Source organism: Hylobates moloch, unplaced genomic scaffold, assembly GCF_009828535.3.
Source record: "Hylobates moloch isolate HMO894 unplaced genomic scaffold, HMol_V3 SCAFFOLD_21, whole genome shotgun sequence".
In the NCBI taxonomy this organism is placed as follows: Eukaryota; Metazoa; Chordata; class Mammalia; order Primates; family Hylobatidae; genus Hylobates; species Hylobates moloch.
Genome location: NW_026652296.1, coordinates 29565917 through 29580755, shown reverse-complemented (window position 1 = coordinate 29580755; position 14839 = coordinate 29565917). Strand labels below are relative to the sequence as shown.

General features: G+C 38.1%; 1 protein-coding gene across 1 annotated transcript; it reads right to left on the bottom strand.

The window, feature by feature from the left end:
- Positions 1–442: 442 nt before the first annotated feature.
- DEFB127 (defensin beta 127) lies at positions 443–2017 on the bottom strand. The gene is made up of 2 exons (XM_032143007.2): positions 1895–2017; positions 443–687 (listed from the first exon to the last, which is right to left on the bottom strand). Exons 1-2 carry the CDS (start codon positions 1941–1943, stop codon positions 443–445), a joined length of 294 nt encoding a protein of 97 aa, XP_031998898.1. The 5' UTR covers positions 1944–2017.
- Between the last annotated feature and the right edge of the window lie 12822 nt (positions 2018–14839).

The window sequence follows — 14839 nt, the reverse complement described above, 5'->3', positions numbered from 1 at the left end:
CCTTCCCTAGCAAACCTCATCCATTGAAATCTTGCTTATTATTACAAGACACTGCTTTATTCCTAAACTTACTCATGAATTTCCCCTGAATATTTGCTTCACCTTTCCCTCTCCTAAATTACATGTCAATGTTTCTGAGTTTCTTATTCCAGACTTCCACACTATAGGATTTTTTTTTTTTTTAGTGCACTTGTCATATCCCCTTTTCAAGGAGAGGTTCTGAGTTCTTATCAATTCATTACCTAGTATATAATGAGTGTTCAATCCCTGGTTAAAGAACAAAATGAGACAGAAAACTGGAAATGCACTTTATTAGAATATGCTCGCAGGTCATTTTAAGGATCAAGAAACCAGAAGGAAGAAGATGTAGATCTCATCACCTTAGTTTATCAGACTAGGTTGAGAAGCAAGTGAATAGGAAATTGTATTTGATTTATGTAGACTATGTCTTCAGGATTGGGAAATTTTCTATTATTGTAACATAGTCTTGAGGAAGAGTCAGTGCAAGTGTTGCTGGCTTTGGATGAGGTGGCTTTGTAATTTTTTTACATGCTTCCAGTTCCTTGATATTGAGGCAACAGTATCTCCCATCTTCACATAGTGCCTCACGCACTTCATTTACTCTGCAGATTTTCCTGCAACGTCCTTGTACATAGTTAGCCCAGCACTTCTTAAGTTGTTCGGTTACTATACACAGAAAGGAGCAATAGGACAATATCAGTGTTTGAGACCGCAGGCACGTCGGTTTTGGGGAAGACAGAGGAGGCTTGTAGGAATTAGGGGTATGGGGTATCCACAAGGTAGACCCTCATATATTCCGAAGAGGATTTTCCGACGAGGTCAACCTCAGTGTTTGTATTTAACTGGATCACTTATATTTAGGTCCTGTGAGGTTTTAGGCCTCCCTTTAACATCTGATAGACTCTGCCAAGAACATAAGATCTTATCTGAGAAAATAAAGGAGATGAACCCTTGATTCTAGGCTATGGAACTATGCTTTACATAGGAACCTCAGCAAATCTGCCTCCATCCTGAATGCTCCCAGGGCACTGCTTACTACTGCACCTCCTCTGATGCCCAGAGAACAATATATTGTTACTATGTGTTTATGTCTGAATCAAACTATTCTCCTGAGTTGAAACCCACTATCAGGGTCAAGAATGACTTTCATGTTATCCAGTAAGGTAGTTGTCTATTGGGTCTTAGGAATGTAGAGGGCCAGGAATAGGCCATTACTATTCTTATAATAAGGGACACATGTAAGAGATCTGGTTTTGAAAGAGGAAAGGAAACTCTAATTTTTGAGTTCTTAGTATATGCCAAGCTTCACAGAAGTTATATCATTTAATAAAACCCCTGTTAACCAGGTGTCATTATCTCCGTAGATGAGGAAACTGAGGCTCCTAGAGTCTTCACTACTTACTCAAAGTTGACAAACTAGTAGATATTGAAGGCATGTTTCTTAAACCTAACTCCAAAATTTGCTTCTTCCTCTATTCACACACTGCAGTATAATAGAGAATACACACACACACACACACACACACATACACACACATATATATTTGAGTAAAAGGAAATATAGCTGAGCATCAGAGTAAAAACCGTATCCAAAGACATAAAGGTATCCCTAGATATTGGGATCATTCCTTTATATAACAACACATCCTTCCCAGAAGAAATTATGACCTCTTTTTAGCTCTGTGAGTACTCCTTTTTGAGGATAGTACCATGGAATAAGGCTCCAGAAAGAGGAAATTTCTGATGATGTTGGATAAACTTTAGCCATCTTTGGGGGATCTATTTCCCTTTAGTGTGGATTATGAGGTTCCCTTTGGCTCTTGAAAATACTCCATCCCATTGTTGATTTGAGTGAGCCTCTGGTTTGGTTTACCTGTGGGTTTCTGGAACAGCAGAACTGCAATGATCATGAAGAGCCCCATGGCCAGGCTTTCCAGAAGAGGTGCAGCCAAAGCTTTTGGTCCAGTGAACTGCACACTATGCTACCTTCCTCAGAGACTTGGATTCTTATGCACTGAACCAGAACAGATGGGATGATATGAAGTATGTCCCTAAACTTCTGAACTGTGAGCTTTGCATCATGTAGGCAGATACAGGAAATTTGAGGTCACCCACTTTACCCCCACATGGAATAGAGACACAGCATGTTCCATCCCATCGCACCGAATGCCACTCTGTAGGCTGTAGACTGGTGGGAAGAATCCGTGCTTTTCCTACTTTGAGTCTCTGCCCAGCTGGACCAAGATCAAAATGTACTCACATCCAAGAATGAATATGGCAAGATAAACCAGGACATAAATCCGAAACTCCAACAATAAGAATTTCTAGTAGGTTTCTTGCACATTTGGAAAGAAGGTATGATGTAGTTGGGTCTGATCTGAGGTCACCTGATTTTTTACAAAAGCACCAAGAACATACCCTGGGGAAAGGATACCCTTTTCAATAAATCATGCTGGAGAAACTGGATTTCCATATGCAGAAGAATATATATTATGTATATATACACACACACATATATACATATATATGCACACAATGGAATACTATACATATATATACACACAATGGAATATATATATATATATACACACACACACACACACAATGGAATACTATTCACCCATAAAAATAATGAAATTCTGTCCTTTGCAACAGCATGGATAGCCTGGAGGACATTATGTTATGTGAAATGTCAGGCACAGAAAGATTACCACATGTTCCTATTTGTATATGGGAGCTAAAAAAGTTGAGCACATGGAAGTAGAGAGTAGTGTTGCAGATATTAATATTAGAGGCTGGTAATGATTAGGGAGAGGGGAGGATGGAGAGAGATTGGCTAATGGATGCAAAATTACAGATAGGAGGAATGACTTCTGGTGTTGCAGCACTGTAAGGTGAATATGGTTAACTACAATTTATTGTATACTTTCACAAGGCTAGAAGAGAGGATTTTGAATGTTCCCAATACAAATGATAAATGTTTGAGGTGACAGATATGCTAATTACCCTGGTTTGATCATTACATGTTATATACATGTATTGAAATATCACTTTGTATCCTATAAATATGTACAATTATGTGTCAACTAAAAATAAAAGGAAAAATGGCTAAAATGGCCAATATTATGTCATATATTTTACCACAGTTAGAAGAAAAAGATGCATGAGGGTATTTTTTTTCCTACCAGTTGTACCTTGTCTTTGAAAATATTAAAATGTTGCCACAAGGAATCAATGTTTACCTAGATCATTCTTTGATCATTGATTGCAGTTTTCAAAAAATTTCAACCCTGTTAACCACTGAGATGCGTTAAATAAATAAGCCAGTTGGCTTAGATGAGCTCTGTGGCCATTATTCAGGTCACATAGTGGTTTTACACAAGAATATGTTTACACTGAGAGATGTTGACATATAAGAAATCCTTTTTAGAGGCAAATGTAAATTTAAGAGCAGTTACCTCGGAGGTCTCAAGGATCACCTCCCTTTACTTTTGCCACCAGCTTTTACATGGTTTAAGTCCTAGTCAAGGGATTGGTTTTATTATTTATAGTCTTCCTGTGAATACAAACTTTCCTTATAGGTGACTTGGTGGTGGAGCATCAGATAAAGACCGTAAGTCTGAGCAGTCAGGAGAAATACAAAAAGCCATCCTATTAAAGTTGTATTTCTGAAGCTGGATGTTAAATTAGTAATAATAAACATAAGGATAGGAATGAGTCCTAAGAGCAAGGACAAATTTCTAATAAAGAAATAAAAATAAAATTATAATATTCATATTAGCAGAAGAAAATATGATTTGTCCAACAGAAACTAGAAAAAATTAGGAATAGATAAGTCACAACTGGAGGGCAGAAAAAAGTCCTAATAGATCAGTAGTTATAATACATTCACATGGCTTAAACTCACTGATTAGATGACAGAGATTCATTATTGGATTTAAAAAAGATTTCAGCAATATTAGACAAGACACATATATAGTGGACTGTTATTAATAGAATATAGCAGAATAGATATATCGAAAAATGTATCTGGTGAAAATAACCAAAAAAGTTGGGTAAATGTAAAAAGGAAATTACTATATTGAGAAACCATCAAAAATGAAAGGAATCTGCACAGGCCAAAAACTAAGATTGCAAACCCTGAAGGGTAAGTTGAACATTATTTTGATGGCTATGTGAGATGTATAAAGCTAAGATCTAGTCCTAGGGAAGACATATAATTGATACCCTTATATAAACTTGAGATTCAAAGGCGACAATCTCAGCCTAAGGAAGAATGAAATCTCTCTCTCTCTGACACATGAGTGTATATACACGCAAACACACAAATTAATCTGTATTAGTTGTATTTTGTCAGTATTAACCTTGGCTCTGGATGGAGAAGGGAAATATGAACCCTATGAACTGTAGCCACAAATTCTCATGGGTTTCAACCTAAGTTCAAGCTATTTATGTGGATTAGAAAAATCAAGTAAAGAATTTAATTATAAGAAATCTCAGTTGTTAATTCAGCTAGTTGTTTAGTGGAAGCAGATGTGAATCTTTTCTTCATACATCCAAGGCACCCAATAATTCCTAAATATGAAATTCCAATTAAAATGAGAATCTTACAGGTTAAAATTATAAAAACAGAATGAAGTATGGTCCCATGAGTCTGAATCATTAGAAGGTCCAGACATTAGGAGAACAAAACACAACAATGACAATAACAAATGGCTAACCCTTGTATAGCACTTTCTATGTGCTGGCACTCCTGTAGGTGTCCTACATACATAAACTCATTTACCTTTACAGCAACACTTTGAGGTAGATATTATTATCTCCATTTTACAAATGAGAAACTCAAAGGCAGAGAAAACATAAGAAACTTGCTCAAAATATTATAGAGCACATATCAAGTGCTTTACAACCACATGACCAGTGGCTAACATATTGTATAGCGCAGATTTAGAACATTTCCATCTTTTTAGATACTTCCATTGGAGAGCACTTCTCTAGAGGCTGAAAATTCACTACTGTACTATGAATACTAGATTATCAGATCCTTCTTAGATTCATTCAACCATCAACAAATCAAAATACAGAATTATTCATTATGAAAAGATCTCCCTCTCTTACTGTCTTATTGGCATATTTACCTCCCTCTCCTGACTATTCATAACCCCTGGCAAGCACTAATTTGTTCTACATTTCATAATTTTTAGAGAATGTTATATGAATATAGTCACACACTATGTGACCCTTTGAGATTGTCTTTTTTCCTCACTCAGCATAATGCTCTTATAATCTATATAAGCTGTTGCATGTATCAATAATTCATTTTTTTTACTGCTGAGAAGTATTCCATTGTATGGATGTACCACTCTATGTTAGTCATTCACCTGTTGAATGACATTGTGGTTGTTTACACTTTTGGGCTATTATAAATAGCACTACCATTAATATTCCTGCCCAGGGGTTGTGGAGAAAAACACTTTTATTTCCTCGGCATAAACACCAAGGAGTGTATTCCATTGTTGTTGGATGAAATGTTTTATAAATGTCTATTAGATTCTGTTGCTTTATGGTATTTTTAAATTCTTCTACACCCTTGTGGATTTTATGTCTAGTTGTCCTATCTATCAACTGTTGAGGTTAATATTGTAATTTTTTTTTGTTTGCTTTTTTTGAGACGGAGCCTTGCTCTGTCACCCAGGCTGAAGTGCAGTGGCCCGATCTCCGCTCACTGCAAACTCCGCCTTCTGTTTTCAAGCGATTCTCCTGCCTCAGCCTCCCGAGTAGCTGGGATTACAGGCGCGTGCCAGCACACCTGGCTAATTTTTTGTATTTTTAGTAGAGATGGGGTTTCACTGTGTTAGCCAGGATGGTCTTGATCTCCTGACCTCGTGATCTGCCCGCCTCGGCCTACCAAAGTGCTGGGATTACAGGTGTTTTTTTTTTTTTCTTTTTGAGACGGGGTCTCGCTCTGTCACCCAGGCTGGAGTGCACAGCTCCCGGCAGCCTCGATGTCCCAGGCTCAAGCCTTCCACATCAGCCTCCTGAGTAGCTGGGACAACAGGCGTGGGCCACCACACCTTCGTTTTTGTATCTTTTGTAGAGATGGGGGATCTCACTATGTTGCCTCAGGTGGTCTCAAACTCCCAAGCTCAAGTGATTTGCCCGCCTCAGCCTCCCAAAGTGCTGGAATTACAGGGGTGAGTCACCACGCCTGGCCTGATATTGTAAATTTATTTCTCCTCTTAGTTTTATCCGTTTTTGCTTCATGTATTTTGAAACTCTGGTTTTCAGTTTGTAGACGATCAGGACTATGTCTTCTTGGTTGATTGACCCTTTTGGCATTATATAATTTCCCTCTCTGTCCTTGATAATTTGTTTTGCTCTGAAGTCTGCTTTAACTGATGTTAGTATAGCCATTCCTACTTTCTTACGATTAATATTTGGATGGTGTATCTTTTTGATACATGTTAGGGATTAAGTTACCATTTTATGTTTTGTTTTCTATTTGTTCCTTAGAATTCCACTATAATTTAGCTATAATTTCTTATTGTATTTATTTATTTTTTTAGTGGTTGCTGTACATAACTTATCACAGTCTATGGTGTCAACGTTTTACAAGTTTGACTGAAGTATAGAAAACGTACCTCACTTTAAATTTCTTTGCCTTACCCAGCTTATAATGTCTTTTAAGTACTTCCTCTACATCTATTTAGAACCACATCAGATAATGTTACAATTTTTGCTTCAATTTACCAAACATGATTTCAAAATTCTCTAAAAAAAAGATAGTCTCACTTTGGGAGGCCAAGGCGGCAGATTGCTTGAGTCCAAGAGTTCGAGGCCAGCCTGGGCAACACAGTGAAACCCTGTCTCTACAAAAAAATATAAAAATTAGTCGGCTCCTGTGGTTCCAGCTACTCACTGGGCTCAGGAGGGAAGATCCTTTGAGCCCAGGAGGTCGAGGCTGCACTGAGCTGAGATTGTACCACTGCACTCCTGTGTGAGCGACAGAGCCAGACACTATCTCAAGAAAAGAAAGCAAAAAAAAAAAAAAAAAAAAGCATAGTCTATTATATTCACCTCCCATTTTACCCATTCTATTGACTTCGACTTCTTCTTTTCTGAAGTTCCAAGCCCCCTGTTATCATTTCGGTTTAGAGAACTTTCTTTGACTATATTTTTAGGGTAGGGCTGCTAGTGACAAATTCCCTTGTTTCTTGTTTGAGAATGTTTTTCTTTCCCTGTTTATTCCTAGAGAACTTTTTTTTTTTTTTTTTGCTAGATATAGGATTTGGATTGGATAGTTCTTTATTTCAGCATTTGAAAGGTGATGACATTTCTTTTTTGCTTCCATGGTTTCAGATGACAAATCCCATCAATCAAACCATTGTTTTACCATGGGTAGTGTATTGTTTCTAAATGCTCGCTTGATTTTTTTCTGTCTTTAGCTATTAGTTTTGGTTTGATTATACTTTATCTTGGCATGGATTTCTTTGGGTTTATCTTGTTTTGGGTTAATTCAAGATCTTGAATTACAGATTTATGTATTCTGCCACACTTGGGATATTTTTCAGGCATTATTCCTTCAAATATTTTTTTCAGTTCCGCACTCTCCCTCTCCTTGAGGACCCTGATGATGTGAAAATTAGATCTTTTTATGTCCCACAGGTATCTGTGGCTCTGTTCATTTTTTTCAGTCTATTTTTCTCTGTTTTTAGGTTGGGTAATTCTATAGATCTGTCTTTTTTCCTCTGTCATGTTCCACCTACTATTGAGCCTATACAGTGACTTTTTCTTTTTTACTTTGATTACATTTTATAAATTTATAATTTCCATTTGATTATTTTCATATCTTCTTTTTCTTTTTTTCTTTTTTTTTTTTTTTTTTGAGATGGAGTCTTGCTCTGTCACCCAGGCTGGAGTGCAGTGGCATGATCTTGGCTCATTGTAACCTCCACCTCCCAACTTCACGCCATCCTCCTGCCTCAACCTCCTAAGCAGCTGGGACTACAGGCGCCTGTCACCATGCCCCGCTAATTTTTTGTATTTTTTTTTTTTAGTAGAGACGGGGTTTCACTGTGTTAGCCAGGATGATCTCGATCTCCTGACCTCGTGATTGCCCGCTTCGGCCTCCCAAAGTGCTGGGATTACAGGCGTGAGCCACTGCGCCTGGCCTGTATCTTCTATTTCTTTGCTGAGATTTTACTAGTTTGTAGTTTGTTTCAAATGTATCCATAGTCCCACTAATATATTTTTGCTTTTGTTGCTTGTGGTTTTGATGTCATATTCAAGCAACTGTTGCCTAGACCAAAGTCATAAAGATATTCCCTTCTGTTTTATTTTAGGAGTTTTAAGTTTGCCAGGCTCATATTTAAATCTTTAAATCCATTTTGAGTGTGTGTGTGTGTGGGGGTGGTGTAAGATAAGGATCCATTTCATTTGTTCTGCCTGTGGAAATCCAGTTTTCCCAACACCATCTGTTGAAGTGACTATCATTTCTGTATTGCATATTCTTGGTATTATCATTGAAGATCGTTTGCTGCACAGCAAAGGAAACAGTCAACAGAGTGAGAAGGCAGTTTAAGGGATGGGAGGAAAATACTTGCCCACCATATATCACATAAGGTTAATATAAAAAACATGTAAGAAACATACACAACTCAGTAGCAAAAAACAAAGAGCCCACTTGAAAATCGGGCAAAGACATGAACAGAAATATTACTGAAGAAGACATAAAAGTGACTAACAAGTGTACAGAAAGGTGCTTAACATCACTAATCATCAGGGAAATGCAAATCAAAAGCACAATGAGAAATCACTTCACACTTGTTAGGATGACTATTATCACAAAGACAAGAGATCACAAGTATCGGTGAGAATGTAAAGGGAACTTTTGCGCACTGTTGGTGGAAATATAAATTAGTACAACAATTATGTATAACAGTATGGAGGCTTCTCAAAAAATAAAAACAGAACTAGTATATATGAGCCATCAATCCCTTGTCTTGGTATATACCAAAAAGAAATGAAATAGGCACCATGTAGAGATATCTGTGCTCAGCATTATTCACAATAGCCAAGATATGAAATCAACCTAAGCTGATAGATGAAGACATTATCATCTATCAACATCGATAGATGAATACACTAAATAAATTGTATATATACACAGTGGCATATTATTCAGCCTTGACAAAGGAGATCTTGCCATTCAGAACAACATGGATGAACCCAGAGGACATCACGCTAAGTGAAATAAGACAGACACAGAAAAAAAGTTCAGCATGATCTCACTTATACGTGGAATTTTAAAATTCAAATACATAGAAGAGTGTAGACCAGTGATTATCAGGGGTGGGGCAGGGGGTGGAGGAAATGGGGAGATGCTCGTCGAAGGGTACAAAGTTGAAGTCGTGTAGGATAAAGTCTAGAGAGCTAAAGGGCAGTATGGGGACTCTAGTTAATAATATGGTGTTGTATACTAGAAATTTGCTAAGAAGATGGATTTCAGGTGCTGTCTCCTCAAAAAAAGATAACTATGTGAAGAGATGGATATGCTAATTTGATTATAGCAATCATTTTACTATGTCTACGTATATCAAAACATCATGTTGCATATATACTTTAAATATATACAAGTTGTTATTTTAAAAATCTAGGTGGTATTCCCCACTGCAGTTCTATTCTCAAACCTTCTGCATGTTAATTCTGGTTAGTTCTGTGTGTAGTTATCTAGTTTCAGGGGTCTGCCATGTCTTCTTATTCAGTTTTTAAAATTGTGGTTAAAAACAACATTGTTCAGTTTTAAAGACACCTATTTTCCAGCACCCTCCTATCTTCTATCCTCACTGACTGGAAGGAGGGTTGATGCCAGCCACGGCCCCCTAGGGATTGAAGTTGAGACCACCCCTTGGTCTTCAATGATAATGAACCGGCTGGGAAGGGAAGTCTGCCTCAGGCCTTTTATACTATTGGAAGGAAGGGCAATTTCAGTCTCCCCTCAGTTTTTACTGACATGGCACCAGCAGGGAAGGGATTCCTCCCCAGGCCAATCGCTACCACTGGTTGAGGGATGGGAGATCTGACTCCCAGCTAGGTCTCTACTGCCACTGCACAGGCAGTGAAGGGGAATGTTGCTCTGGGCTGCTTCACGTGACTGCATGGGAGTTGGATGCCCAGCCTTTATTCTAGGTCTCCATTACCAACAGAGGGGAGCAGCGCCATCTTCACCTGTCTGCAAGCCCTATGTGGGAGGTAAGAGTTCAGACTCTCCTCTTAATTTCCACTGACATCTCAAAGAAAAGAGTGTCCATTGTGTTTAGCTAGGTTAAGGTAAGTATTATGAAAAGGTGCCCAGGAATCTTACTCTCACCTCAGGAGAGAAGTCAGACTTTTGAATGAATATCCAATTGGGATCGAGTATCGGTGACTGGTGAAATCTAAATCTTGTTTAATTTATTTAAGGCAAAAATTTATTCAAAACACTAGAGTCTGAATACACACAGACATGCACGTGCATGGTTTACATAGCTATGTAATATGAGTAGAAGTCAGCTTTGAGGATATCGTCAGGACTAGCATGAGATGGGGTAGAGATGTGGCCTTGAGAACAGGTAAAATTGCCTTCCAAATATGGTTGTTCTTGTGCAAGATCCTCTTTCTCCCTGAAACTCAGAATTTACATATTTTATTTTATTTTATTTTTATTATTATTATACTTTAAGTTTTAGGGTACATGTGCACAATGTGCAGGTTTGTTGCATATGTATCCATGTGCTATGTTGGTGTGCTGCACCCATTAACTCGTCATTTAGCATTAGGTATATCTCCTAATGCTGTCCCTCCCCCCTCCCCCCACCCCACAACAGTCTCCGGAGTGTGATGTTCCCCTTCCTGTGACTATGTGTTCTCATTGTTCAATTCCCACCTGTGAGTGAGAACATGCGGTGTTTGGTTTTTTGTCCTTGCGATAGTTTACTGAGAATGATGGTTTCCAGTTTCATCCATGTCCCTACAAAGGACACGAACTCATCATTTTTTATGGCTGCATAGTATTCCATGGTGTATATGTGCCACATTTTCTTAATTCAGTCTATCGTTGTTGGACATTTGTGTTGGTTCCAACTCTTTGCTATTGTGAATAGTGCTGCAATAAACATACGTGTGCATGTGTCTTTATAGCAGCATGATTTATAGTCCTTTGGGTATATACCCAGTAATGGGATGGCTGGGTCAAATGGTATTTCTAGTTCTAGATCCCTGAGGAATCGCCACACTGACTTCCACAATGGTTGAACTAGTTTACAGTCCCACCAACAGTGTAAAAGTGTTCCTATTTCTCCGCATGCTCTCCAGCACCTGTTGTTTCCTGACTTTTTAATGATCGCCATTCTAACTGGTGTGAGATGGTATCTCATTGTGGTTTTGATTTGCATTTCTCTGATGGCCAGTGATGATGAGCATTTTTTCATGTTTTTTGGCTGCATAAATGTCTTCTTTTGAGAAGTGTCTGTTCATGTCCTTCACCCACTTTTTGATGGGGTTTGTTTTTTTCTTGTAAATTTGTTTGAGTTCATTGCAGATTCTGGATATTAGCCCTTTGTCAGATGAGTAGGTTGTGAAAATTTTCTCCCATTTTGTAGGTTGCCTGTTCACTCTGATGGTAATTTCTTTTGCTGTGCAGAAGCTCTTTAGTTTAATTAGATCCCATTTGTCAATTTTGGCTTTTGTTGCCATTGTTTTTGGTGTTTTAGACATGAAGTCCTTGCCCACACCTATGTCCTGAATGGTATTGCCTAGGTTTTCTTCTAGGGTTTTTATGGTTTTAGGTCTAACGTGTAAGTCTTTAATCCATCTTGAATTAATTTTTGTATAAGGTGTAAGGAAGGGATCCAGTTTCAGCTTTCTACATATGGCTAGCCAGTTTTCCCAGCACCATTTATTAAATAGGGAATCCTTATCCCATTGCTTGTTTTTGTCAGGTTTGTCAAAGATCAGATAGTTGTAGATATGCGGCATTATTTCTGAGGGCTCTGTTCTGTTCCATTGATCTATGTCTCTGTTTTGGTACCAGTACCATGCTGTTTTGGTTACTGTAGCCTTGTAGTATAGTTTGAAGTCAGGTAGTGTGATGCCTCCAGCTTTGTTCTTTTGGCTTAGGATTGACTTGGCAATGCGGACTCTTTTTTGGTTCCCTATGAACTTTAAAGTAGTTTTTTTCCAATTCTGTGAGGAAAGTCATTGGTAGCTTGATGGGGATGGCCTTGAATCTATAAATTACCTTGGGCAGTATGGCCATTTTCACAATATTGATTCTTCCAACCCATGAGCATGGAATGTTCTTCCATTTGTTTGTATCCTCTTTTATTTCATTGAGCAGTGGTTTGTAGTTCTCCTTGAAGAGGTCCTTCACATCCCTTGTAAGTTGGATTCCTAGGTATTTTATTCTCTTTGAAGCAATTGTGAATGGGAATTCACTCATGATTTGGCTCTCTGTTTGTCTGTGATTGGTGTACAAGAATGCTTGTGATTTTTGTACATTGATTTTTTATCCTGAGACTTTGCTGAAGTTGCTAATCAGCTTAAGGAGATTTTGGGCTGAGACAATGGGGTTTTCTAGATATACAATCATGTCATCTGTAAACAGGGACAATTTGACTTCCTCTTTTCCTAATTGAATATCCTTTATTTCCTTCTCCTGCCTGATTGCCCTGGCCAGAGCTTCCAACACTATGTTGAATAGGAGTGGTGAGAGAGGGCATCCCTGTCTTGTGCCAGTTTTCAAAGGGAATGCTTCCAGTTTTTGCCCATTCAGTATGATATTGGCTGTGGGTTTGTCACAGATAACTCTTATTATTTTGAGATACGTCCCATCAATACCTAATTTATTGAGAGTTTTTAGCATGAAGGGTTGTTGAATTTTGTCAAAGGCCTTTTCTGCATCTATTGAGATAATCATGTGGTTTTTGTCTTTGGTTCTGTTTATATGCTGCATTACATTTATTGATTTGTGTATGTTGAACCAGCCTTGCATCCCAGGGATGAAGCCCACTTGATCATGGTGTATAAGCTTTTTGATGTGCTGCTGGATTCGGTTTGCCAGTATTTTATTGAGGATTTTTGCATCAATGTTCATCAGGATATTGGTCTGAAATTCTCTTTTTTGGTTGTGTCTCTGCCAGGCTTTGGTATCAGGATGATGCTGGCCTCATAAAATGTGTTAGGGAGGATTCCCTCTTTTTCTGTTGATTGGAAAAGTTTCAGAAGGAATGGTACCAGTTCCTCCTTGTACCTCTGGTAGAATTCAGCTGTGAATCCATCAGGTCCTGGACTCTTTTTTGTTGGTAAGCTATTGATTATTGCCACAATTTCAGAGCCTGTTATTGGTCTATTCAGAGATTCAACTTCTTCCTGGTTTAGTCTTGGGAGGGTGTATTTGTCAAGAAATTTATCCACTTCTTCTAGACTTTCTAGTTTATTTGCGTAGAGGTGTTTGTAGTATTCTCTGATGGTAGATTGTATTTCTGTGGGATCGGTGGTGATATCCCCTTTATCATTTTTTATTGCATCTATTTGATTCTTCTCTCTTTTCTTCTTTATTAGTCTTGCTAGCGGCCTATCAATTTTGTTGATCTTTTCAAAAGACCAGCTCCTGGATTCATTAATTTTTTGAAGGGTTTTTTGTGTCTCTATTTCCTTCAGTTCTGCTCTGATTTTAGTTATTTCTTGCCTTCTGCTAGCTTTTGAATGTGTTTTCTCTTGCTTTTCTAGTTCTTTTAATTGTGATGTTAGGGTGTCAATTTTGGATCCTTCCTGCTTTCTCTTGTGGGCATTTAGTGCTATAAATTTCCCTCTACACACTGCTTTGAACGTGTCCCAGAGATTCTGGTATGTTGTGTCTTTGTTCTCATTGGTTTCAAAGAACATCTTTATTTCTGCCTTCATTTTGTTATGTACGCAGTAGTCATTCAGGAGCAGGTTGTTCAGTTTCCATGTAGTTGAGTGGTTTTGAGTGAGTTTCTTAATCCTGAGCTCTAGTTTGATTGCACTGTGGTCTGAGAGACAGTTTGTTATAATTTCCGTTCTTTTACATTTGCTGAGGAGAGCTTTACTTCCAACTATGTGGTCAATTTTGGAATAGGTGTGGTGTGGTGCTGAAAAAAAATGTGTATTCTGTTGATTTGGGGTGGAGAGTTCTGTAGATGTCTATTAGGTCTGCTTGGTGCAGAGCTGAGTTCAATTCCTGGGTATCCTTTTTAACTTTCTGTCTCATTGATCTAATATTGACAGTGGGGTGTTAAAATCTCCCATTATTATTGTGTGGGAGTCTAAGTCTCTTTGTAGGTCATGCAGGACTTGCTTTATGAATCTGGGTGCTCCTGTATTGGGTGCATATATATTTAGGATAGTTAGCTCTTCTTGTTGAATTGATCCCTTTACCCTTATGTAATGGCCTTCTTTGTCTCTTTTTATCTTTGTTGGTTTAAAGTCTATTTTATCAGAGACTAGGATTGCAACCCCTGCCTTTTTTTGTTTTCCATTTGCTTGGTAGATCTTCCTCCATCCCTTTATTTTGAGTCTATGTGTGTCTCTGCACGTGAGATGGGTTTCCTGAATACAGCACACTGATGGGTCTTGACTCCTTATCCAATTTGCCAGTCTGTGTCTTTTAATTGGAGCATTTAGCCCATTTACATTTAAAGTTAATATTGTTATGTGTGAATTTGATCCTGTCATTATGATGTTAGCTGGTTATTTTGCTCAGTAGTTGATGCAGTTTCTTCCTAGCCTCGATGGTCTTTACAATTTGGCATGTTTTTGC

What these genes read in the sequence shown, in the direction of transcription:
- DEFB127 (XM_032143007.2), bottom strand. Translation starts at nt 1,943, where the DNA reads ATGGGGCTCTTCATGATCATTGCAGTTCTGCTGTTCCAGAAACCCACA. An exon ending in GCTGTTCCAGAAACCCACAG is followed by an intron (nt 688 to 1,894) that starts GTAAACCAAACC and finishes TTCTGTGTATAG; the next exon opens with TAACCGAACAACTTAAGAAG.